The 27,556-nt window shown below is 49.6% G+C and overlaps 1 protein-coding gene across 1 annotated transcript in view; it reads right to left on the reverse strand.

The window, feature by feature from the left end:
- Positions 1–27,556, reverse strand: part of doc2a (double C2-like domains, alpha) — a 117,155-nt gene that overhangs the window by 53,171 nt on the left and 36,428 nt on the right. Inside the window, 1 exon segment of the mRNA XM_085974403.1 lies at positions 5,266–5,375. Within this exon segment, the coding sequence (XP_085830529.1) occupies positions 5,266–5,375 (110 nt within the window).

The following is a 27,556-nucleotide window of genomic DNA, read 5'->3' on the forward strand; positions in this document are numbered from 1 at the left end:
TTGTGGCGATTAGCTCGGAGCCCATATTCCTTCAATCTAGTGAGCACCTGCTCCAGGTTGGCGAGGTGATCACTGTCATTTTCGCCCGTGACCAGGATGTCGTCCAAATAACATTGGGTCCCTGGAATCCCTTGCAGGACTTGTTCCATTGCCCTTTGCCAAATAGCCGGAGCTGATGCTACCCCGAACACCAGCCGGTTATATTGGTAGAGACCTTTATGAGTGTTGATCGTGAGGTACTGTTTCGAGGCTTCTTCTACCTCCATTTGCAGGTATGCCTGGGCCAGATCAATTTTAGTGAAGCGTTTCCCTCCAGATAGCGAGGCGAAAATATCTTCAATCCGCGGAAGCAGATATTGTACAGTGTGAAGGACTGGGTTCACTGTCACATTAAAGTCCCCACAGATGCGAACCTTCTTTGGTTCCCCAGGCGTATTACTCAACGACCTCTTCATTACAGGAACGATGGGTGTAGCCCACTCGCTCCAGTCCACTTTGGACAGTACTCCTGAACGTTCCAAACCTTCCAGCTCTGCTTCGACGGCTGGGCGGATCGCATAAGGTACCGGTCTGGCCTTAAAAAACTTTGGGCTTGCATTTTCCTCTATTTTGATCGTCGCTGTTATGCCTTTTAGTATTCCGAGTCCCTGCTGGAACACTTCTTGTGTGTCAGTTAGCATTTTTGACAGTCGTCCAGGTGTGATGTCGTCATCCTTTTTGGCATCTACAGTCAGTGCTTGTATGGAATGCCAATCTAGCTGTATCTTCCGGATCCATTCACGTCCTAGTAGTGGTGGTCCTCCATCTGGCAATACATATAGGTCCATTTTTGGTGTTTCCTTGCCGTTATATATAACGTTCACCCTTATTTTTCCTTTGGGGTAGACTTTTTGCCCCGTATACGTCTTCAAGACAATCTTTGTATCTCTCAAGGGTATATGTGAGAATAGCCGCTTGTAGTCCCTTCGGTTTATGACTGTTAGGGCTGATCCTGTGTCCAATTCCATTTTCACTTGGACTCCTGCTATCTTGAGCGTGGCCCAGATAGTTTGGTGATCCTCCGTTTTGATCACATTATGTAGTTTCAGACAACCCAGCTCCTTGCTTCCGGAGTCTGTATCACTCTTCTGTTCGTCTGAACTGCTCTCCGTCACCTTATGTACCTTCTTGTACTTCTCCTGTGGAGATTTCTTGCTGCTGGTTTTCTTTCCCGACCTGCAGACTCTTGCTATGTGTCCTACTTTTCCACACTGTCTGCACACTTTGTCCTTGAACCAGCAATCATTATGGTCGTGTGTTGTTCTGCCGCAACGATAGCACTTCACTGTTCCGTATGACATTTCATTTGTGCCATATTCTTGCGGTCTCCATTGTATCTCTGCAGCACCCCGTGCTGCTGCTTCGTGTGATACTGCAACGCTGAAAGCCTTGTCCAGCGTAAGATCCTTTTCTGATAGAAGCCGTTTCTGGGTTCCTTCACTTTGAAGCCCACACACAAACTTGTCCCTTAAAGTATCTGCTAGTCCCGTTCCAAACTGGCAGTGTTTCGATAGCTTGCGCAGTTCCGTTAAATACTCAGCATTACTTTCATCTTTATGCTGGTTCCTTTTGTGAAACTTAAATCTTTCTGCTATCAGCAGCGGTGTGGGGTTTAAGTGGTCCTGTAGGATTGACACTATGTTTTCAAAATCCTTTTCTACTGGCTTCTCTGGGGTTCCTAGGTTTCGTAGTAAGCCATACGTTTTTGCACCCATTGAATTCAACAATACCAGCGCTTTCTTGTCATCTGGCACTTCATTCGCCTTGCAGTATACTTCTATGCGTTCGACATATGTCGTCCAATCTTCGACGTCATTGTCGAACGCTGTGATACTGCCACTCTTCAGCATTTTTGAATGTGGTTAGACTGGCTTAAAATGGCGTCTCCCGCGCTTTCCTTTCTTCTCCGCTGCGGCTTAAAATGGCGTCTCCCACACTTTCCTTTCTTCCCCGCTGCAGCTTAAAATGGCGTCTCCCGCGCTTTCCTTTCTTCCCCGCTGACGCTGCTCAGCCCTTGAACACCGGCTGCGCTCTGCTCTCTCTCGTCTCTCTCCCCGTTGACGCCGCTCGGTCCTGAACACCGGCTGCGCCCTGTGCGCTCTGCCCTCTCTCTCTCCCCCGTCGACGCTGCTCGGCCTTTTTCTGTGCCGCTCGGTCGGCTCTAGCCGCCGCTGTCCGGGAAGGGTCTGCGCAGTACCTGTTGCCAGCCCGTTTCGTTGGACCACCGTGACTGGAAAGCCAAGCCTAGCTCTTGACAGCCTCCCCTGCGATGCTCAAATCTCCGCTGGATGACTGGGCGGTTGCCCGTGGTCGACGCCCGTGCTTCTGGACTCGACCTCCTTCCACTGTTCTCCAGGAGCGAATCCCTGGGTGGTGATGCAGAGTTGCAGGTAGGTTCGAATCCCATCCTCGTCGCCAATGTTAGATCCGTGTATCTTAATGCTGTGTCCTTCAATAATCAGACAAAGACTGCAGGGAACGATCAACAGGTGTTTACTGAATGAGGGTTCAAACTGCAACTGACTGTACAGATCACTACTCAGGGTTTATATACAGGTGTGGTCACTGCCGGTACTACAGGATACAGGAGCTGTAAAAAGTAGTTCTCCCCCTTAAAGGTACATATATTACACCTACAAACCTCCCTATCTCTGAAACCTCGTCCAGCCCCTACCACCCTCCCTATCTCTGTAACCTCCTCCAGCCCCTACAACCCTCCCTATCCCTGTGACCTCCTCCAGTCCCTACAACCCTCCCTATCTCTGTAACCTCCTCCAGCCCCTACAACACTCCCTATACCTGTGACCTCCTCCAGCCCCTACAAACCTCCCTATCTCTGTAACCTCGTCCAGCCCCTGCAACCCTCCCTATCCCTGTGACCTCCTCCAGCCCCTACAACCCTCCCTATCTCTGTAACCTCCTCCAGCCCTTCGACCCTCCCTATCTCTGTAACCTACTCCAGCCCCTACAACCCTCCCTATCTCTGTAATATCCTCCAGCCCTTCGACCCTCCATATCTCTGTAACCTCCTCCAGCCCCTACAACCCTCCCTATCTCTGTAACCTCCTCCAGCCCCTTCAACTCTCCCTATCTCTGTAACCTCCTCCAGCCCCTACATCCCTCCCTATCTCTGTAACCTCCTCCAGCCCCCTACAACCCTCCCTATCTCTGTAACCTCCTCCAGCCCCCTACAACCCTCCCTATCTCTGTAACCTCCTCCAGCCCCTACAAAACCTCCCGAGATCTCTGCGCTCCTCCAATTCTGGCCTCTTGCGCATCCCCCCGATTTCCATCGCTCCACCATTGGCGGCCGCACCTTCAACTGCCTGGGCCCCGAGCTCTGGAATTCCCTCCCTAAATCTCTCCGCCTCTCTCTCTCTATCCTCCTTTAAGACGCTCCTTAAAACCGACGTCTTCGACCGAACTTTGGGTCACCTGTTCCTAATATCTCCCTTTGTGGCTCGGTGTCAAATTTTGTCTGATAATCGCTCCTGTGAAGCACCTTGGGATGTTTTAATGCGTTAAATGCGCGAGATAAATACAAGTTGTTGTTGGTAGTACGTCAGCTTAATAGACCTGCTTTAAAAAAATTCATTCTAGGGAAGGCCAGCATTTATTGCCCATCCCTAGTTGCCCTTGAGAAGGTGGTGGTGAGCCACCTTCTTGAACCGCTGCAGTCCGTGTGGTGAGGGTACTCCCACAGTGCTGTTAGGGAGGGAGTTCCAGGATTTTGACCCAGCGACGATGAAGGAACGGCTGATATATTTCCAAGTCAGGATGGTGTGCGACTTGGAGGTGGAACTTGGAGGTGGTGGTGTTCCCATGCGCCTGCTGCCCTTGTCCTTCTAGGTGGAAGAGGTCGCGGGTTTGGGAGGTGCTGCCGAAGAAGCCTTGGCGAGTTGCTGCAGTGCATCTTGTAGATGGTACACACTGCAGCCACAGTACGCTGGTGGTGGAGGGAGTGAATGTTTAAGGTGGTCGATGGGGTGCCAATCAAATGGGCTGCTTTGTCCTGCATGGTGTCGAGCTTCTCGAGTGTTGTTGGAGCTGCACTCATCCAAGCTAGTGGAGAGTATTCCATCACACTCCTGACTTGTGCCTTGTAGATGGTGGAAAGGCTTTGGGGAGTCAGGAGGTGAGACACTCGCCGCAGAATACCCAGCCTCTGACCTGCTCTTGTTGCCGCAGTATTTATGTGGCTGGTCCAGTTAAGTTTGTGGTCAATGGTGACCCCCAGGATGTTGATGCTGGGTCTCACTCTCTCTCTCTCGCCTCGCAGTCAGAAGGTCGTGGGATCGAGCCCCACTCCAGACACTTGAGTCCCATAAATCCAGGCTAACATTCACAGTGCCAGTACTGAGGTTACAGGTCACCTCGGGCACCGACTCTCCCCGGGCGGCGACTCTCCCCGGGGTACTGGTCCCCACGGGCACCGACTCTCCCCGGGGTACGGGTCCCCACGGGTGCCGACTCTCCCCGGGGTACGGGTCCCCCACGGGCACCGACTCTCCACGGTGTACGGGTCCCCACGGGCGGCGACTCTCCCCGGGGTACGGGTCCCCGCGGGCGGCGACTCTCCCCGGGGTACGGGTCCCCACGGGCACCGACTCTCCCCGGCGGACGGGTCCCCGCGGGTGCCGATTCTCCCCGGGGTACGGGTCCCCACAGGCACCGACTCTCCCCGGGGTACGGGTCTCCACGGGCACTGACTCTTCCCGGGGGTACGGGTCCCCACGGGCACCAACTCTCCCCGGGACACAGCTAAGCACGGGCTCCAACTCTCCCCGGGTTACGGGTCCCCACTGGCACCGACTCTCCCGAGGGTATGGGTCCCCACGGGCACCGACTCTCCCTGGGGTACGGGTCCGCAGGGGCACCGACTCCCTCCGAGGTACGGGTCCCCACTGGCACCAACTCTCCCTGGGGTACGGGTTCCCACGGGCTCCGACTATTCCCGGGGTATGGCTCCCCGTGGGTACCGACTCTCCCCGGGGTACGGGTCCCTACGGCCACCGATACTCCCCGGGGTACGGGTCCCCGCGGGCAACGGCTCTCCCCGGGGTACAGGTCCCCGCGGCGCTGACTCTCCCCGGGGTACGGGTCCCCGCGGGCGCCGACTCTCCCCGGGACACGGGTCCCCACGGGCACCGACTCTCCCCGGGGTACGGGTCCCCGCGGGCACCGACTCCTCCCCGGGGTACGGGTCCCCAGAGATCACTTTCTCACCTGAGCGTTTTACGAATCATATCGTCCTCCGTGATGCCGTGGTAGGTCAGTGTTTCATTCCACGTGGGGTTCAGTGTGTTTCGGACTGTCCTGGTCTTCAGTTTGTTACCCTGGCAATAAAAAAATAGATTAATGTGGCTCGGGGAGTGAATGAACCAGGGTCCCTGCTCACTGTTTGATGGGACAGTGTAGAGGGAGCTTTACTCTGTATCTAACCCGTGCTGTACCTGCCCTGGGAGTGCTTGAAGGGACAGTGTAGAGGGAGCTTTACTCTGTATCTAACCCATGCTGCACATGCCCTGGGAGTGTTTGATGGGACAGTGTAGAGGGAGCTTTACTCTGTATCTAACCCGTGCTGTACCTGCCCTGGGATTGTTTGATGGGACAGTGTACAGGGAGCTTCACTCTGTATCTAAACCCGTGCTGTACCTGCCCTCGGAGTGCTGGATGGGGCAATGTAGAGGGAGCTTTAATCTATATCTAAGCCCGTACTGTACCTGCCCTGGGAGTGTTTGATGGGACAGTGTAGAGGGAACTTTACTCTGTATCTAACCCCGTGCTCTACCTGCCCTGGGAATGTTTGATGGGACAGTGTAGAGAGAGCTTTACTCTGTATCTAACCCCGTGCTCTACCTGCCCTGGGAGTGTTTGATGGGACAGTGTAGAGAGAGCTTTACTCTGTATCTAACCCGTGCTGTACCTGCCCTGGGAGTGTTTGATGGGACAGTGCAGAGGGAGCTTTACTCTGTATCTAACCCGTGCTGAACCTGCCCTGGGAGTCTTTAATGGGACAGTGTAGAGGGAGCTTTAATCTGTATCTAACCCGTGCTGTACCTGCCCTGGGAGTGTTTGATGGGACAGTGTAGAGGGAGCTTTACTCTGAATCTAACCCGTGCAGTGCCTGCCCTGGGAGTGTTTGATGGGACAGTGTAGAGGGAGCTTTACTCCGTATCTAACCCGTGCTGTACCTGCCCTGGGAGTGTTTGATGGGACAGTGTAGAGGGAGGTTTATTCTGTATCTAACCCGTACTGTACCTGCCCTGGGAGTGTTTGATGGGACAGTGTAGAGGGAGGTTTACTCTGTATCTAACCCGTACTGTACCTGCCCTGGGAGTGTTTGATGTGACAGTGTAGAGGGAGCTTTACTCTGTATCTAACCCTGTGCTGTACCTGCCCTGGGAGTGTTTGATGGGACAGTGTAGAGGGAACTTTACTCTGTATCTAACCCCGTGCTGTACCTGCCCTGGGAATGTTTGATGGGACAGTGTAGATGGAGCTTTACTCTGTATCTAACCCGTGCTGTACCTGCCCTGGGAGTCTTTGATGGGACAGTGTAGAGGGAGATTTACTCTGTATCTAACCCGTGCTATACCTGCCCTGGGAGTGTTTGATGGGGACCGTGTAGAGGGTGTTTTACTCTGTACCTAACCCGTGCTGCATCTGCCCTGGGAGTGTTTGATGGGGGCAGTGTAGAGGGAGCTTTACTCTGTATCTAACCCTGTGCTGTACCTGCCCTGGGAGTGTTTGATGGGACGGTGTAGATGCAGCTTTACTCTGTATCTGACCTGTGCTGTAGCTGCCCTGGGAGGGTTTGATGGGACAGTGTAGAGGGAGATTTACTCTGTATCTAACTCCGTGCTGTACCTGACCTGGGAGTGTTTGACGGGACAGTGTAGAGGGAGCTTTACTCTGTATCTAACCTGTGCTGTACCTGCCATGGGAGTGTTTGATGGGACAGTGCAGAGTGAGCTTTACTCTGTATCTAACCCATGCTGTACATGCCCTGGGAGTGTTTGATGGGACAGTATAGAGGGAGCTTTACTCTGTATCTAACCCCGTGCTGTACCTGCCCTGGGAGTGTTTGATGGGACAGTGTAGAGGGAGCTTTACTCTGTATCTAACCCATGCTGTACATGCCCTGGGAGTGTTTGATGGGACAGTATAGAGGGAGCATAACTCTGTATCTAATCCCTGCTGCACCTGCCCTGGGAGTGTTTGATGGGAAAGTGTATAGGGAGATTTACTCTATATCTAACCCGAGCTGTACCTGCCCTGGGAGTGTTTGATGGGACAGTGTAGAGGGAGCTTTACTCTGTATCTAACCCGTGCTGTACCTGCCCTGGGAGTCTTTGATGGGACAGTGCAGAGGGAGCTTTACTCTGTATCTAACATGTGCTGTACCAGCCCTGGGAGTGTTTGATGGGACAGTGTAGAGGGAACATTACTCTGTATCTAACCTGTGCTGTACCTGCTCTGGGAGAGTTTGATGGACAGTGCAGAGGCAGCTTTACTCTGTATCTATCCCATGCTGTACATGCCCTGGGAGTGTTTGATGGACTGTGTAGAGGGAGCTTTACTCTGTATCGAACCCGTGCTGTACCTGCCCTGGGAGTGATTGATGAGATAGTGTAGAGGGAGCTTTACTCTGTATCAAACACCATGCTGTACTTCCCCTGGGAGTGTTTGATGGGACAGTGTGGAGGGAGCTTTAATCTGTATCTAACCCGTGCTGTACCTGCCCTGGGAGTGTTTGATGGGACAGTGTAGAGGGAGCTTTACTCTGTATCTAACCCGTGCAGTGCCTGCCCTGGGAGTGTTTGATGGGACAGTGTAGAGGGAGCTTTACTCCGTATCTAACCCGTGCTGTACCTGCCCTGGGAGTGTTTGATGGGACAGTGTAGAGGGAGGTTTATTCTGTATCTAACCCGTACTGTACCTGCCCTGGGAGTGTTTGATGGGACAGTGTAGAGGGAGGTTTACTCTGTATCTAACCCGTACTGTACCTGCCCTGGGAGTGTTTGATGTGACAGTGTAGAGGGAGCTTTACTCTGTATCTAACCCTGTGCTGTACCTGCCCTGGGAGTGTTTGATGGGACAGTGTAGAGGGAACTTTACTCTGTATCTAACCCCGTGCTGTAGCTGCCCTGGGAATGTTTGATGGGACAGTGTAGATGGAGCTTTACTCTGTATCTAACCCGTGCTGTACCTGCCCTGGGAGTCTTTGATGGGACAGTGTAGAGGGAGATTTACTCTGTATCTAACCCGTGCTGTACCTGCCCTGGGAGTGCTTGATGGGGACCGTGTAGAGGGTGTTTTACTCTGTACCTAACCCGTGCTGTATCTGCCCTGGGAGTGTTTGATGGGGGCAGTGTAGAGGGAGCTTTACTCTGTATCTAACCCAGTGCTGTACCTGCCCTGGGAGTGTTTGATGGGACGGTGTAGATGCAGCTTTACTCTGTATCTGACCTGTGCTGTAGCTGCCCTGGGAGGGTTTGATGGGACAGTGTAGAGGGAGATTTACTCTGTATCTAACTCCGTGCTGTACCTGACCTGGGAGTGTTTGACGGGACAGTGTAGAGGGAGCTTTACTCTGTATCTAACCTGTGCTGTACCTGCCATGGGAGTGTTTGATGGGACAGTGCAGAGTGAGCTTTACTCTGTATCTAACCCCGTGCTGTACCTGCCCTGGGAGTGTTTGATGGGACAGTGTAGAGGGAGCTTTACTCTGTATCTAACCCATGCTGTACATGCCCTGGGAGTGTTTGATGGGACAGTATAGAGGGAGCATAACTCTGTATCTAATCCCTGCTGCACCTGCCCTGGGAGTGTTTGATGGGAAAGTGTATAGGGAGATTTACTCTATATCTAACCCGAGCTGTACCTGCCCTGGGAATGTTTGATGGGACAGTGTAGAGGGAGCTTTACTCTGTATCTAACCCGTGCTGTACCTGCCCTGGGAGTCTTTGATGGGACAGTGCAGAGGGAGCTTTACTCTGTATCTAACATGTGCTGTACCAGCCCTGGGAGTGTTTGATGGGACAGTGTAGAGGGAACATTACTCTGTATCTAACCTTTGCTGTACCTGCTCTGGGAGAGTTTGTTGGACAGTGCAGAGGCAGCTTTACTCTGTATCTATCCCATGCTGTACATGCCCTGGGAGTGTTTGATGGACTGTGTAGAGGGAGCTTTACTCTGTTTCTAACCCATGCTGTACCTGCCCTGGGACTGTTTGATGGTCTGTGTAGAGGGAGCTTTACTCTGTATCGAACCCGTGCTGTACCTGCCCTGGGAGTGTTTGATGAGATAGTGTAGAGGGAGATTTACTCTGTATCAAACACCATGCTGTACTTCCCCTGGGAGTGTTTGATGGGACAGTGTGGAGGGAGCTTTACTCTGTATCTAACCTGTGCTGTACCTGCCCTGGGAGTGTTTGATGGACTGTGCAGAGAGAGCTTTACTCTGTATCTAACCCGTGCTGCACCTGCCCTGGCAGTGTTTGATGAGATAGTGTAGAGGGAGCTTTACTCTGTATCAAACACCGTGCTGTACTTGCCCTGGGAGTGTTTGATGGGAGAGAGTAGAGGGAGCTTTACTGTGTACCTAACCCGTGCTGTACCTGCTCTTGGAGTGCTGGATGCGACAGTGTAGAGGGAGCTTCACTCTGTATCTAACCTGTCCTGTACCTGCCCTGGGAGTGTTTGATGGGACAGTGCAGAGGGAGATTTACTCTGCATCTAACCCGTGCTGTACCTGCCCTGGGAGTGTTTGATGGGCCAGTGTAGAGAGAGTTTTACTATGAACCTGCCATGGGAGTTTTTGACGGGACAGTGTAGAGGGAGGTTTTCTCTGTATCTAACCCTGTGCTGTACCTGCCCTGGGAGTGTTTGATGGGGCAGTGTAGAGGGAGCTTTACTCTGTATCTAACCCGTGCGGTACCTGCCCTGGGAGTGTTTGATGGGACAGTATAGAGGGAGCTTTACTCTGTATCTAACCCGTGCTGTACGTGCCCTGGGAGTGTTTGATGGGACAGTGTAGAGGGAGCTTTACTCTGTATCTAACCCGTGCTGTACATGCCTCGGGAGTGTTTGATGCGACAGTGTAGAGGGAGCTTTACTCTGTATCTAACGCGTTCTGTACGTGCCCTGGGAGTATTTGATGGGTCAGTGTAGAGGGAGCTTTACTCTGTATCTAACCCGTGCTGTACCTGGCCTGGGAGTGTTTGAAGGGACAGTGTAGAGGGAGCTTTGCTCTGTATCTAACCCGTGCTGTACCTGGCCTGGGAGTGTTTGAAGGGACAGTGTAGAGGGAGCTTTACTCTGTATATAACACATGCTGTACCTGCCCTGGGAGTGTTTGATGGGACAGTGTAGAGGGAGCTTTGCTCTGTATCTAACCCGTGCTGTACCTGGCCTGGGAGTGTTTGAAGGGACAGTGTCGAGGGAGCTTTACTCTGTATCTAACCCATGCTGTACCTGCCCTGGGAGTGTTTGATGGGACAGAGTAGAGGGAGCTTTGCTCTGTATCTAACCCGTGCTGTACCTGCCCTGGGAGTGTTTGATGGGACAGTGTAGAGGGAGCTTTACTCTGTATCTAACCCGTGCTGTACCTGGCCTGGGAGTGTTTGAAGGGACAGTGTAGAGGGAGCTTTACTCTGTATATAACACATGCTGTACCTGCCCTGGGAGTGTTTGATGGGACAGTGTAAAGGGAGCTTTACTGTGTATCCAACCAGTACTGTAACTGCCCTGGGAGTGTTTGATGGGACGGTGTAGATGGAGCTTTACTCTGTATCTAACGCGTGCTGTACCTGCCCTGGGAGTGTTTGATGGGACAGTGTAGAGGGAGCTTTACTCTGTATCTAGCCCGTGCTGTACGTGCCCTGGGAGTGTTGATGGGACAGTGTAGAGGGAGCTTTACTCTGTATCTAACCCGTGCTGTACATGCCCCGGGAGTGTTTGATGCGACAGTGTAGAGGGAGCTTTACTCTGTATCTAACGCGTGCTGTATGTGCCCTGGGAGTATTTGATGGGTCCGTGTAGAGGGAGCTTTACGCTGTATCTAACCCGTGCTGTACCTGCCCTGGGAGTGTTTGATGGGACAGAGTAGAGGGAGCATTGCTCTGTATCTAACCCGTGCTGTACCTGCCCTGGGAGTGTTTGATGGGACAGTGTAAAGGTAGCTTTACTGTGTAGCCAACCAGTACTGTAACTGCCCTGGGAGTGTTTGATGGGACGGTGTAGATGGAGCTTTACTCTGTATCTAACCCGTGCTGTACGTGCCCTGGGAGTGTTTGATGGGACAGTGTAGAGGGAGCTTTACTCTGTATCTAACCTGTGCTGTATCTGCCCCGGGAGTGTTTGATGCGACAGTGTAGAGGGAGCTTTACTCTGTATCTAACGCGTTCTGTACGTGCCCTGGGAGTATTTGATGGGTCAGTGTAGAGGGAGCTTTACGCTGTATCTAACCTGTGCTGTACGTGCCCTGGGAGTGTTTGATGGGACAGTGTAGTGGGAGCTTTGCTCTGTATCTAACCCGTGCTGTACCTGCCCTGGGAGTGTTGAAGGGACAGTGTAGAGTGAGCTTTACTCGGTATATAACACATGCTGTACCTGCCCTGGGAGTGTTTGATGGGATAGTGTAAAGGGAGCTTTACTGTGTATCCAACCAGTACTGTACCTGCCCTGGGAGTGTTTGATGGGACAGTGTAGATAGAGCTTTACTCTGTATCTAACCTGTGCTGTAGCTGCCCTGGGAGGGTATGATGGGACAGTGTAGAGGGAGATTTACTCTGTATCTAACTCCGTGCAGTACCTGCCCTGGGAGTGTTTGACGGGACAGTGTAAAGAGAGCTTTACTCTGTATCTAACCCGTGCTGTACCTACCATGGGAGTGTTTGATGGGACAGTGCAGAGTGAGCTTTACTGTGTATCTAACCCATGCTGTACCTGCCCTGGGAGTGTTTGATGGGACAGTGTAGAGTGAGCTTTACTCTGTAACTAACCCCATGCTGTAACCGCACTGGGGGTGTTTCATGGGACAGTATAGAGGGAGCTTTACTCTGTATCTAATCCCTGCTATACCTGCCCTGGGAGTGTTTGATGGGAAAGTGTATAGGGAGCTTTACTCTGTATCCTACCCATGCTATATCTGCCCTGGGAGTTTTTGATGGGGCGGTGTAGAGGGAGCTTTACTCTGTGTCTAACCTGTGCTGTCCCTGCCCTGGGAGTGTTTGATGGGACAGTGTAGAGGGAGTTTTACTCTGTATCTAACCCGTGCTGTACCTGCCCCGGGAGTGTTTCATGAGCCAGTGTAGAGGGAGCTTTACTATGTATCTAACAAGTGCTGTACCTGCCATGGGAGTTTTTGACGGGACAGTGTAGAGGGAGGTTTACTCTCTCTCTAACCCGTGCTGTACCTGCCCTGGGAGTGTTTGATGGGAAAGAGTAGAGGGAGCTTCACTCTGTATCTAACCCGTGCTGTACCTGTCCTGGCAGTGTTTGATGGGACAGTGTAGCGGGAGGTTTACTCTCTATCTAACCCGTACTGTACCTGCCCTGTGAGTGTATGATGGGTGGTTAGGAAGGCAAATGGTGTGTTGACCTTCGTAGGGAGAGGATTCGAGTACAGGAACAAGGATGTCTTGCTACAGTTGTACAGGGCCTTGGGTAGACCACACCTTGAGTATTGTGTGCAGTTTTGGTCACCTTATCTGAGGAAGGATGTTCTTGCCATGGAGGGAGTGCAGCGAAGATTCACCAGACTGACACCTGGGACGGCTGGAATGACGTATGAGGAGAGATTGGGTCGATTGGGCTTGTACTCGCTGGAGTTTAAAAGAATGAGAGGGGAACTCATTGAAACTTATAAAATTCTAACAGGACTAGACAGACTAGATGCAGGAAGGATGTTCCCGATGGCCGGGGAGTCCAGAACCAGGGGTCACAGTCTAAGGATAAGTGGTAAGCCATTTAGGACAGAGATGAGGAGGAATTTCTTCACCCAGAGAGTGGTGAACCTGTGGAATTCTCTACCACAGAAGGCAGATGAGGCCAATTCATTAAATATATTCAAGAAGGAGTTGGATATATTTCTTAAGGCTAAAGGGATCAAGGGGTATGGGAGACAGCAGGGACAGGGTACCGAGTTTGGATGATCAGCCATGATCTCATTGAATGGCCTTCTCCTGCACCTATCTTCTGTGTTTCTATATTTCTATGGGACAGTTTAGAGGGAGCTTTACTCATTATCTAACCCATGCTGTCCCTGCCCTGGGAGTGTTTGATGGGACAGTTTAGAGGGAGCTTTACTCTGTATCTAACCCGTGCTGTACCTGCCCTGGGAGTGTTTGATGGGACAGTGTAGAGGGAGCTTTACTCTGTATCTAACCCGTGCTGTCCCTGCCCTGGGAATGTTTGATGGGACAGTGTAGATGGAGCTTTACTCTGTATCTAACCCGTGCTGTACCTGCCCTGGGAGTGTTTGATGGGACAGTGTAGAGGGAGCTTTACTCTGTATCTAACCCGTGCTGTACCTGCCCTGGGAGTGTTTGATGGGACAGTGTAGAGGGTACTTTACTCTGTATCTTACCCGTGCTGTACCTGCCCTGGGAGTGTTTGATGGGACAGTGTAGAGGGAGCTTTACTCTGTATCTTACCCGTGCTGTACCTGCCCTGGGAGTGTTTGATGGGACAGTGTAGAGGGAGCTTTACTCTGTATCTAACCCGTGCTGTACCTGCCCTGGGAGTGTTTGATGGGACAGTGTAGAGGGAGCTTTACTCTGTATCTTACCCGTGCTGTACTTGCCCTGGGAGTGTTTGATGGGACAGTGTAGAGGGAGCTTTACTCTGTATCTAATCCTTGCTGTACCTGCCCTGGGAGTGTTTGATGGGACAGTGTAGAGGGAGCTTTACTCTGTATCTAACCCGTGCTATACCTGCCCTGGGAGTGTTTGATGGGACAGTGTAGAGGGAGCTTTACTCTGTATCTAACCCCGTGCTGTACCTGCCCTGGGAGTGTTTGATGGGACAGTGTAGAGGGAGCTTTACTCTGTATCTAACACCGTGCTGTACATGCCCTGGGAGTGTTTGATGGGACAGTGTAGAGGGAGCTTTACTCTGTATCTAACCCATGCTATACCTGCCCTGGGAGTGTTTGATGGGACAGTGTAGAGGGAGCTTTACTCTGTATCTAACCCGTGCTGTACCTGCCCTGGGAGTGTTTGATGGGTCAATGCAGAGGGAGCTTTACTCTGTATCTAACCCATGCTGTACCTGCCCTGGGAGTGTTTGATGGGACAGTGTAGAGGGAGCTTTACTCTGTATCTAACCCGTGCTGTACCTGCCCTGGGAGTGTTTGATGGGTCAATGCAGAGGGAGCTTTACTCTGTATCTAACCCGTGCTGTACCTGCCCTGGGAGTGTTTGATGGGTCAATGCAGAGGGAGCTTTACTCTGTATCTAACCCGTACTGCACCTGCCCTGTGAGTGTTTGATGGGCAGTTAAGAAGGCAAATGGTGTGTTGGCCTTCATAGCGAGAGGATTCGAGTACAGGAGCAAGGATGTCTTGCTGCAGTTGTACAGGGCCTTGGTGAGACCACACCTTGAGTATTGTGTGCAGTTTTGGTCGCCTTATCTGAGGAAGGATGTTCTTGCTATGGAGGGAGTGCAGCGAAGATTCACCAGACTGATACCTGGGATGGCAGGAATGACGTATGAGGAGAGATTGGGTCGATTGGGCTTATACTCGCTGGAGTTTCGAAGAATGAGAGGGGATCTCATTGAAACGTATAAAATTCTAACAGGACTAGACAGTGTAAGAAATAGCTGTTAGATTCAAAGATGAGTTTTAATTCTTAGAACAGAGTCTGGCAACAGGCAAGCGGGAAAAGATAGCATAAATGCCGGCAAGGTCGAATATCAAGCATCAAAAGACAAAAAGAAGTGATAAGGGAGTCGTAAAATGCAAGGAGACAGGGAGGATAACACCTGCTAGGCAACAAGGAGCCACGATGCCATAAAAATGCCCTTGAAGAAACTTAACAAAACATTCCTGAGAAAGCTAAGAGAAAGGCCTCGTCAGCCAGGCAGAAAGGGGCAGTGAGAAATGTTTTCCCGCAGCACATTTGGATGATCGATGATTGACAATAGATAGATCACAGCCCACCGAAATAACTCTAAGTATAGAGGGCTGAGAGTGGGGATCAGTCAGCGAGGGGCGAGGCTTCTTCGAGGTGGAAATCACTGCTGGCTCACCTCCGACAGCTAGAGGGACGAATCAACAGAGACGGCTGCTGTTACTGACTGCAGAGACTTGCTGACCCAAGACCTCTACGCTGCCTTACCAGACCTCCAACCAACCGTCCGTCCCGTTGTGGCATTCCGCTTCGGGAAGTCGTTGATCGCTTTCCACTGTCACGGGCTGTATGTCTATTATACTCAGCTTAAACCATATGTAATATCTGATTATGCTTTAAAACTGTAGCTCTTTAATAAAAGCCTTGCAACTTTTAAAACCCTGTTGGGTAATCTGTGTGTGAGCCTGTGATCCTGAATCTTACACAGACTAGATGCAGAAAGGATGTTCCCGATGGCGGGGGAGTCCAGAACCAGGGGCCACAGTCTAAGGATAAGGGATAAGCCATTTAGGACAGAGATGAGGAGGAATTTCTTCACCCAGAGAGTGGTGAACCTGTGGAATTCTCTACCACAGAAGGCAGTTGAGGCCAATTCATTAAATATATTCAAGAAGGAGTTAGATATATTTCTTAAGGCTAAAGAAATCAAGGCATATGGGGAGAAGGCAGGGACAGGGTACTGAATTTGGATGATCAGCCATGATCGCATTGAATGGCGGAGCAGGCTCGAGGGGCCGAATGGCCTACACCTGCACCTATCTTCTATGTTTCTATGGGACAGTTTAGAGGGAGCTTTACTCTGTATCTAACCCGTGCTGTACCTGCCCTGGGATTGTGTGATGGGGCAGTGTAGCGGAAGATTTACTCTGTATCTAACCCGTGCTGTGCCTGCCCTGGGAATGTTTGATTGGACAGTGTAGAGGGAGCTTTACTCTGTATTTAACCCGTGCTGTACCTGTCCTGGGAGTGTTTGATGGGACAGTGTAGAGGGAGCTTTACTCTGTATCTAACCCGTGCTGTACCTGCCCTGGGAATTTTGATGGGACAGTGTAGAGGGAGCTTTACTCTGTATCTAACCTGTGCTGTACCTGCCCTGGGAGTGTTTGATGGGACAGTGTAGAGGGAGCGTTACTCTGTATCTAACCTGTGCTGTACCTGCCCTGGGAGTGTTTGATGGGACAGTGCAGAGGGAGCTTTACTCTGTATCTAACCCGTGCTGTACCTGCCCTGGGAGTGTGTGATGGGACAGTGTAGAGGGAGCTTTACTCTGTATCTAACCCGTGCTGTACCTGCCCTGGGAGTGTTTGATGGGACAGTGTAGAGGGAGCTTTACTCTGTATCTAACCCGTGCTGTACCTGCCCTGGGAGTGTTTGATGGGACCGTGTAGAGGGAGCTTTACTCTGTATCTAACCCGTGCTGTACCTACACTGGGAATGTTTGATGGGACAGTGTAGAGGGAGCTTTACTCTATATCTAACCCGTGCTGTAGCTGCCCTGGGAGTGTTTGATGGGACAGTGTCAAGGGAGCTTTACTCTGTATCTAACCCGTGCTATACCTGCCCTGGGAGTGTTTGATGGGACAGTGTAGAAGGAGCTTTACTCTGTATCTAACCCCGTGCTGTACCTGCCCTGGGAGTGTTTGATGGGGACAGTGTTGAGGGAGGTTTACTCTGTATCTAACCCATGCTGTACCTGCCCTGGGAGCGTTTGATGGGGACAGTGTTGAGGGAGGTTTACTCTGTATCTAATCCGTGCTGTACGTGCCCTGGGAGTGTTTGATGGGGACAGTGCAGAGGGAGCTTTACTCTGTATCTAACCCATGCTGTACCTGCCCTGGGAGCGTTTGATGGGGACAGTGTTGAGGGAGGTTTACTCTGTATCTAACCCCGTGCTGTACGTGCCCTGGGAGTGTTTGATGGGGACAGTGCAGAGGGAGCTTTACTCTGTATCTAACCCATGCTGTACCTGCCCTGGGAGCGTTTGATGGGGACAGTGTTGAGGGAGGTTTACTCTGTATCTAACCCCGTGCTGTACGTGCCCTGGGAGTGTTTGATGGGGACAGTGCAGAGGGAGCTTTACTCTGTATCTAACCCATGCTGTACCTGCCCTGGGAGCGTTTGATGGGGACAGTGTTGAGGGAGGTTTACTCTGTATCTAATCCGTGCTGTACCTGCCCTGGGAGTGTTTGATCGGACAGTGTCGAGGGAGCTTTACTCTGCATCTAATCCGTGCTGTACCTGCCCTGGGAGTGTTTGATCGGACAGTGTAGACGGATCTTTATTCTGTATCTATCCCATACTGTACCTGCCTTGGGAGTGTTTGATGAGCCAGTGTAGAGAGAGCTTTACTCTCTATCTAACCCCATTCTGTACCAGCTGTGGGAGTGTTTGATGGGACAGTGTAGAGTGAGCTTTAATCTGTATCTAACCCGTGCTATACCTGCCCTGGGAGTGTTTGACGGGACAGTGTAGAGGGAGCTTTGCACTATATCTAACCCGTGCTGTACATGCCCTGGGAGTGTTTGATGGGACAGTGTAGAGGGAGCTTTACTCTGTATCTCACCTGTGCTGTACCTGCCCTGGGAGTGTTTGATCGCACAGTGTAGAGGGAGCTTTACTCAGTATCTAACCTGTGCTGTACCTGTTCTGGGAGTGTTTGATGGGACAGTGTAGATGGAGCTTTGCTCTGTATCTAACCCGTGTTGTACATGATCTGGGAGTGCTTGATGGGACAGTGTAGAGGGAGCTTTACTCTGTATCTAAAATGTGCTGTACCTGCCCTGGGAGTGTTTGATGGGACAGTGTAGAGGAAGCTTTAATCTGTATCTAACCCGTGCTGTACCTGCCCTGGGAGTGTTTGATGGGACAGTGTAGAATGAGCTTTACTCTGTATCTAACCCGTGCTGTACATGCCCTGGGAGTGTTTGATGGGACAGTGTAGAGGTAGCTTTACTCTGTATCTAACCCGTGCTGTACATGCCCTGGGAGTGTTTGATGGGACAGTGTAGAGGGAGCTTTACTCTGTATCTAAACCCATGCTGTGGCTGCCATGGGAGTGTTTGATGGGACAGTGTAGAGGGAGCTTTACTCTGTATCTAACCCCGTGCTGTGGCTGCCCTGGGAGTGTTTGATGCGACAGTGTAGAGTGAGCTTTACTCTATATCTAACCCGTGCTATACCTGCCCTGGGAGTGTTTGATGGGACAGTGTAGAGGGAGCATTACTCTGTATCTAACCCATGCTGTGCCTGCCTGGGGAGTGTTTGATGGGACAGTGTAGAGGGAGCTTTGCACTTTTTCTAACCCGTGCTGTACATGCCCTGGGAGTGTTTGATCGCACAGTGTAGAGGGAGCTTTACTCAGTGTCTAACCTGTGCTGTACCTGCCCTGGGAGTGTTTGATGGGACAGTGTAGAGGAAGCTTTAATCTGTATCTAACCCGTGCTGTACATGCCCTGGGAGTGTTTGATGGGACAGTGTAGAGGTAGCTTTACTCTGTGTCTAACCCGTGCTGTACATGCCCTGGGAGTGTTTGATGGGACAGTGTAGAGGGAGCTTTACTCTGTATCTAACCCCGTGCTGTGGCTGCCATGGGAGTGTTTGATGGGACAGTGTAGATGGAGCTTTGCCCTGTATCTAACCCGTGTTGTACATGATCTGGGAGTGCTTGATGGGACAGTGTAGAGGGAGCTTAACTCTGTATCTAACACGTGCTGTACCTGCCCTGGGAGTGTTTGATGGGACAGTGTAGAGGGAGCTTTACTCTGTATCTAACCCGTGCTGTACCTGCCCCGGGAGTGTTTGATGGGACAGTGTAGAGGGAGCTTTACTCTGTATCTAACCCGTGCTGTACCTGCCCTGGGAGTATTTGATGGGACAGTGTAGAGGGAGCTTTACTCTGTATCTAACCCGTGCTGTACCTGCCCTGGGAGTGTTTGATGGGACAGTGTAGAGGAAGCTTTACTCTGTATCTAACCCCGTGCTGTACCTGCCCTGAGACTGTTTGATGGGACAGTGTAGAGTGAGCTTTACCCTATATCTAACCCTGTGCTGTACCAGCCCTGGGAGTATTTGATGGGGCAGTTTTGTAGGAAAAGCTGAGATTTAAAGATATTTAGTCGATGAGAATCATATATGTATAACTTCAAGTGTAGCCATTGACGAAATAATATTCCCCATAATTACTCCTGGATAACTAAAAAGCTAAAACTTGTTCAGAATGCAGCTGCGCGGATAGTGAAAAGCAATTTTTACTCAGCTTTGATAATAAACAGTCACAGGATGCTAGTGAAGGTCAAATCATTAAATAACATATTATGATGCTAAGTTGAACTTAGAATTCGCTTAACAAAACTAACTGCAACAATGTTTAAAGGATAATTAGTACAAGGACATAAAATGAGAGAGATCATGGAAGTTAAGGTATTTGTCTGGTGGATTAAAGTGAAATAGTCTGTGTTATAAATCTCATCATCATCAAGAAACTACTCGTGAAATAACACTGGACGGCTAGCTGGTGGCGCCGTCCAAGGAGTATAAATACTCGGGCGTGGGCCCAGCTTGCCCAGAGACATTTTGTAAGACAAGGAACTAGTGAAGTACAACTAGACCTCCATGTTCTGAAACAAGTTGATTAAAGCCTTGCTTTATGCTCAAGCCAATTGCGTAGTGAGTTTGATTACGTCAGTCTGGATAACTCTAGGCAAGTAAAACAGCGCTGATTTGGGCACTTGGTCTAAAGGCCTTGTACCAGGGAGGACATGAAATGAAAGAGTATATGGCAAAATTCCAAGGGGGTGAAAAACTATTAACAAGATAACAAGAGAGCAGGATTAGGGTTGTGGAAATTTACAGGAAAAGGAGTGGCCAGGTTACTAGCCTTAACCTGAGTGACATTGGTATTTTGACCATTAGAACCAATTAAAGAAGGTGATTTTGTTACAGACCATATATAGACCCTGGCCAAACAAACTGTTGATAAGGAAAGGGTTAAAATCTCGATACTCAAAGAACAACTTCACACACAGATATGCTGCGAAGAAAAGGAACAGACTTACGATGACATTGCCTGTGTCCGAAGGGCTCCAGACACCGAGGGCTGCGAGCTATTCGTTTTGACTATCGCCTAATGTTAAGTATTGATTACGCTGTAAGCTCAATAAATCTGATCTATTGCTCAAACCTACTGGCTGCTGCCTATTTGTGTCTTGTCCAAGAACTCTGAGAGGTCACTTGATTGACTCACAGCGTAGCGGGAGCTTCACTCTGTATCTAACTTGTGCTGTACCTGCCCTGGGAGTAGACCGAGGCCCGAGAGCAGGGATTAAAGTAGCAACAGACCTGCATCGACAAGAGAAAATGGTAGTGTGACATTACACGTAAGGTAGGTAAGTGACTTGTAGTGACTGTGGGCTAAGTGTTAAGATAGTGTTGGAATAAACGGGTCTTTTTCTGAGTGGAAGGCAGTGACTAGTGGGGTACTGCAGGGATTGGTGCTAGGACCCCAGTTATTGACAATATATATTAATGATCTAGACGAGGGAGCTAGATGTAATATCTCCAAGTTTGCAGACGACACAAAGCTGGGTGGGCGTGTGTGCTTTGAGGAGGATGCAGAGAAACTCCAGTATGCCCTCCATGGCAAGAACATCCTTCCTCAGATAAGGCGACCAAAACTGCACACAATACTCAAGGTGTGGTCTCACCAAGGCCCTGTACAACTGCAGCAAGACATCCTTGCTCCTGTACTCGAATCCTCTCGCTACGAAGGCCAACATTCCATTTGCCTTCTTAACCGCCTGCTGCACCTGCATGCTTACCTTCAGCGACTGGTGCACAAGGACACCCAGGTCTCGTTGCACTTCCCCTTCTCCCAATCTATTGCCGTTCAGATAATAATCTGCGTTCCTGTTTTTGACACCAAAGTGGATAACCTCGCATTTATCCACATTATACTGCATCTGCCATGCTTCTGCCCAATCACCCAACCTGTCCAAATCATACTGGGGTTTCTCGGCATCCCCCTCACAGCACACACGCCCACCCAGCTTTGTGTCGTCTGCAAACTTGGAGATATTACATCTAGTTCCCTCGTCTAGATCATTTATATATATTGTGAATAGCTGGGGTCCTAGGACCGATCCCTGCGGTACCCCACTAGTCACTGCCTGCCACTCGGAAAAAGAGCCGTTTATTCCAACTCTTTGCTTCCTGTCTGCCAACCAGTTCTTTATCCAAGTCAGTATTGTAGGAGCCTCAGTCCCTGCACTTGTCCAATAGATTCGAGGTTCTTGCAACCCTTGTGGACCAGTGCGGGGACTGCGGGGAGGATGAGTAAACTGACCACGGCACTGTGGTACAGGAAGCCGTTCAAGTGGGGGGAGTGGTTGCAGTAGGTGGTTGTAGTAGGCGACAGTATAGTTAGGGGGATAGACACTGTTCTCTGCAGCCAGAAGCGCGAGTCCCGAAGGCTATGTTGTCTACCCGGTGCCAGGGTAAAGGACATCTCCTCCGGGCTGGAGAAGAACTTGGAGTAGGAGGGGGAGGATCCAGTTGTCGTGGTCCACGTAGGTACCAACGGACATAGGTAGGACAAAGAAAGAGGTTCTGCTAGGAGAGTTTGAGCAGCTAGGGACTAAATTAAAAAGCAGAACCACAAAGGTCATAATCTCTGGATTACAACCGGAGCCACAAGCAAATTGGCATCGGGTCAATAGGAGCAGGGAGATGAATGCGTGGCTCAAAGATTGGTGTGGGAGAAGTGGGTTTCGATTCGTGGGGCACTGGCACCAGTACTGGGGAAAGAGAGAGCTGTTCCGTTGGGACGGACTACACCTGAACCATGCTGGGACCAGAGTTCTAGCGAATCGAATAACTAGGGAGGTAGATAGGGCTTTAAACTAAATAAGGGGCGGGAGGGTCCTGGTGGAGAGAAATCTAGAATACAAAAGAGAAAAGACAAGGAAGCAGTGCAGGAAAGTGATTGGGGTAAGGAAAACCAGATTGTGTCAGGAAGGGACATAAGAACATAAGAAATAGGAGCAGGAGTAGGCCAATCGGCCCCTCGAGCCTGCTCCGCCATTCAATAAGATCATGGCTGATCTGATCCTAACCGCCAATCCACTATCACAGAACCATCTCCTGAATCTAACAGAATTAGACACATGAAATAGGAGCAGGATCAGGCTACACGGCCCCTGGGCCCGCTCCGCTACCCACAGGGCCATGACCGATCCGAACCTAGACTCATGTCCAAATTCCTGCCCGCTCCCCGTAACCCTTAATTCCCTTTACTTCTAGGAAACTGTCTATTTCTGTTTTAAATTTATGTAATGATGTAGCTTCTACAGCTTTTTGGGGCAGCATATTCCATGGACCTACCACCCTCTGAGTGAAGTAGTTCCTCCTCATCTCAGTTTTGAAAGAGCAGCCCCTTATTCTAAGACTATGCCCCCTAGTTCTAGTTTCACCCATCATCGGGAACATCCTCCCCGCATCCACCCGATCCAACCCCTTCACAATCTTATATGTTTCGATAAGATCGCCTCTCATTCTTCTGAACTCCAATGAGTAGAGTCCCAATCTACTCAACCTCTCCTCATATGTCCATCCCCTCACCCCCGGGATTAACCGAGTGAACCTTCTTTGTACTGACTCGAGGGCAAGTATGTCCTTTCTTAAGTATGGACACCAAAACTGTACGCAGTATTCCAGGTGCGGTCTCACCAATACCTTGTACAACTGAAGCAATACCTCCCTATTTTTATATTCTATCCCCCTAGCAATGAAAGCCAACATTCCATTGGCCTTCTTAATCACTTGCTGCACCTGCATACTAACCTTTTGTACAGAGCGTACAAACAAAGGAGTGCACTAACAAATAGGGTCCGGGTAAGAAAAAATGGTAGTAAGACAAATAGGGCCTGTTATAAATCTCATCATCATAAAGAAACTACTCATGAAATAACGCTGGACGGCCAGCTGGTGGCGCCGTCCAAGGAGTATAAATACTCGGGCGTGGGCCCAGCTTGACCAGGGACATTTTGTAAGACAAGGAACTAGTGAAGTACAACTAGACCTCCATGTTCTGAAACAAGTTGATTAAAGCCTTGCTTAATGCTCAAACCAAGGGCGTAGTGAGTTTTATTATGTCAGGGCCATAGTACAAAAAAATGTTAAGATGTCTAAAAATGTTAAAAAGACAAATCTAAAGGCACTGTATCTGAAAACACAAAGCATTCTTCATAAGGTAGATGAATTAACAGCGCAAATAGATGTAAACGGATACGATATAATTGTGATTACAGTACAAAGGGATCTGGGGGTCCTGGTGCATGAAACACAGAAGGTTAGTATGCAGGTACAGCAGGTGATCAGGAAGGCCAATGGAATCTTGGCTTTTATTGCAAGGGGGATGGAGTATAAAAACAGGGAAGTCTTGCTTCAGTTATACAGGGTACAGGTGAGGCCACACCTGGAATACTGCGTGCAGTTTTGGTTTCCATATTTAAGAAAAGATATACTTGCTCTCGAGGCAGTTCAGAGAAGGTTCACTCGGTTGATTCCGGAGATGAGGGGGTTGACTTATGAGGAAAGGTTGAGTAGGTTGGGCCTCTACTCATTGGAATTCAGAAGAGTGAGAGGCGATCTTATCGAAACATATAAGATTGTGAGGGGGCTTGATCGGGTGGATGCGGGGAGGATGTTTCCACTGATGGGTGAGACTAGAACTAGGGGGCATAATCTTAGAATAAGGGGCTGCCGTTTTAAAACTGAGATGAGGAGAAACTTCTTCACTCAGAGGGTAGTAAATCTATGGAATTTGCTACCTCAGAGAGCTGTGGAAGCTGTAACATTAAATAAATTTAAAACGGAGATAGACAGTTTCCTAGCAGATAAGGGAATTAGGGGTTACGGGGAGAGGGCAGGGAAGTGGACGTGAGTCTAGGTTCGGATCAGCCATGATCCTATTGAATGGCGGAGCAGGCCCGAGGGGCCGTATGGCCTACTCCTGCTCCTACTTCTTATGTTCTTATGTACATGGCTGCAGGGTGACCAAGACTGGGAGCTGAATATCCAAGGATATTCGATATTTAGGAAGGACAGGCAAAAAGGAAAAGGAGGTGGGGTGGCGTTGTTAGTAAAGGATGAAATCAGAGCAATAGTGAGAAAGGATATTGGCTCAAAAAAATCAAGACGTAGAATCAGTCTGGGTGGAGCTAAGAAGCATCAAGGGGCAGAAAACATTGGTGGGAGTTGTCTATAGGCCTCCAAACAGCAGTGGTAATGTAGGGGACGGCACCAAACAGGAAATTAGAGATGCATGTAACAAGGGTACTACAGTAATCATGGGTGACTTTAATCTACATATAGACTGGCCAAACCAAATTAGCAATAGTACTGTGGAGGATGAATTCCTGGAGTGTGTACGAGATGATTTTTTAGACCAGTACGTTGAGGAGCCAACTAGGGAACAGGCTATCCTAGATTGGGTATTGTGTAATGAGAAGGGGTTAATTAATAATCTTGTTGTGTGGGGTCCTTTAGGGAAGAGTGACCATAATATGGTAGAAATCTTCATTAAAATGTAAAGTGAAGAAGTCCAATCCGAAACTAGGGTCCGAAATCTAAACAAAGGAAACTACGAAGGTATGAGGAGTGAGTTGGCTATGATAGATTGGGGAACTTCATTAAAAGGCATGGCGGTGGAGAGGCAATGGCTAACATTTAAGGAACGAATGCATGAATTGCAACAGTTATACATTCCTTTCTGGCGCAAAAACACAAAAGGAAAAGCGGCCCAACCATGGCTGACAAAAGAAATTAAGGATAGTATTAGATCCAAAAAGGAGTCATATAAAGTTGCCAGAAAAAGTAGCAAGCCTGAGGATTGGGAGCAGTTTAGAGTTCAGCAAAAAAGGACCATGAGATTGATTAAGTGGGGAAAAATAGAGTATGAGAGTAAACTTGCAAGGAACATAAAAGCGGATTGTAAAAGCTTCTACAAGTATGTAAAAAGAAAAAGATTAGTGAAGACCAATGTAGGTCCCTTACAGTCAGAAACGGAAGAATTTATGATGGGGAACAGGAAATGGCAGAGCAACTAAACAAATACTTTGGTTCTGTCTTCACGGAAGGGGACACAAATAACTTCCCAGAAATGCTAGGGAACCAAGGGTCTAGTGAGAAGGAGGAATTAAAGGAAATTAGTATTCGTAAAAAAATAGTGCTGGAGAAATGAATGGGACTGAAAGCTGATAAATCCCCAGGGCCTGATAATCTGCATCCCAGAGTACTAAAAGAGGTAGCCATGGAAACAGTGGATGCATCGGTTGTCATCTTCCAAAATTCTATAGATTATGGAACAGTTCCGGCAGATTGGAGGGTGGCAAATGTAACCCCACTATTTAAAAAAGGAGGGAGAGAGAAAACAGGGAACTACAGACCGGTTAGCCTAACATCAGTAGTAGGGAAATGCTAGAGCCTATTATAAAGGATGTGATAACAGGACACTTAGAAAATATCAACAGGATCAGACAAAGTCAACATGGATTTATGAAAGGGAAATCGTGTTTGACAAACCTACTGGAGTTTTTTGAGGATGCAACTGGTAGAATAGATAAGGGAGAACCAGTGGATGTGGTGTATTTAGGTTTTCAGAAGGCCTTTGATAAAGTCCCACATAAGAGGTTAGTGTGCAAAATTAAAGCACGTGGGATTGGTGGTAATATATTGGCATGGATTGAAAATTGGTTAACACAGAAACCAGAGTAGGAATAAATGGGTCTTTTTCGGGGTGGCAGGCGGTGACTAGTGGGGTACCGCAGGGATCAGTGCTTGGGCCCCAGCTATTCACAATATATATCAATGATTTGGATGAGGGAACCAAATGTAATATTTCCAAATTTGCTGACGACACGAAACTAGGTGGGATTATGAGGAGGATGCAAAGAGGCTTCAAGGCGATTTAGACAAGTTGAGTGAGTGGGTAAATACATGGCAGATGCAGTATAACGTGGATAAATATGAAGTTATCCACTTCGGTAGGAAAAACAGTAAGGCAGAGTATTATTTAAATGGTGATAGATTGGGAAATGCTGATGTACAAAGGGACCTGGGTGTCCTTGTACACCAGTCACTGAAAGCAAACATGCAGGTGCAGCAAGCAGTTAGGAAGGCAAATGGTATGTTGGCCTTCATTGCAAGAGGATTTGAGTACAGGAGCAAGGATGTCTTACTACAGTTGTACAGGGCCTTGGTGAGACCACACCTGGAGTACTGTGTGCAGTTTTGGTCTCCTTACCTAAGAAAGGATACACTTGCCATAGAGGGAGTGCAGCGAAGGTTCACCAGACTGATTCCTGGGATGGCAGGACTGTCGTATGAGAAGAGATTGGGTCAACTAGCCCTATATTCACTAGAGTTTAGAAGAATGAGAGGGGATCTCATTGAAACGTATAAAATTCTGACAGGGTTAGACAGACTGGATGCAGGGAGGATGTTTCCCCTGGCTGGGGGGGGTCTAGAACGAGGGGTCACAGTCTCAGGATATGGGGTAGGATATTTAGGACTGAGATGAGGAGAAATTTCTTCACTCAGAGGGTGGGGAACCTGTGGAATTCGCTACCACAGAAGGCTGTGGAGGCCAAGTCACTGAATATATTTAAGAAGGAGATAGATAGATTTCTAGACACAAAAGGCATCAAGGGGTATGGGGAGAAAGCAGGAATATGGTATTGAGATAGAGGATCAGCCATGATCATATTGAAAGGCGGAGCAGGCTCGAAGGGCTGAATGGCCGACTCCTGCTCCTATTGTTCTATGTTTCTCTATATCTAACCCGTGCTGTACCTGCCCTGGGAGTGTTTGATGGGACAGTGCACAGGGATCTTTACTCTGTATCTAACCCGTGCTGTACCTGTCCTGGGAGTGTTTGATGGGGCAGTGTAGTGGGAGCTTTACTCTGTATCTAACCCGTGCTGTACCTGGCCTGGGAGTGTTTGATGGGACAGTGTAGAGGGAGCTTTACACTGTATCTAACCCGTGCTGTACCTGTCCTGGGAGTGTTTGATGGGACAGTGTAGTGGGAGCTTTACTCTGTATCTAACCCGTGCTGTACCTGCCCTGGGAGTGTTTGATGGGACAGTGTAGAGGGAGCTTTACTCTGTGTCTAACCCGTGCTGTACCTGCCCTGGGAGTGTTTGATGGGACAGTGTAGAGGGAGCTTTACTCTGTGTCTAACCCGTGCTGTACCTGCCCTGGGAGTGTTTGATGGGGCAGTGTAGTGGGAGCTTTACTCTGTATCTAACCCGTGCTGTACCTGCCCTGGGAGTGTTTGATGGGACAGTGTAGAGGGAGCTTTACTCTGTATCTAACCCATGC

This window comes from Somniosus microcephalus, unplaced genomic scaffold, assembly GCF_052327205.1.
Source record: "Somniosus microcephalus isolate GS21.2 unplaced genomic scaffold, FLI_Smic_1.0 unresolved_chr1, whole genome shotgun sequence".
Taxonomy (NCBI): Eukaryota; Metazoa; Chordata; class Chondrichthyes; order Squaliformes; family Somniosidae; genus Somniosus; species Somniosus microcephalus.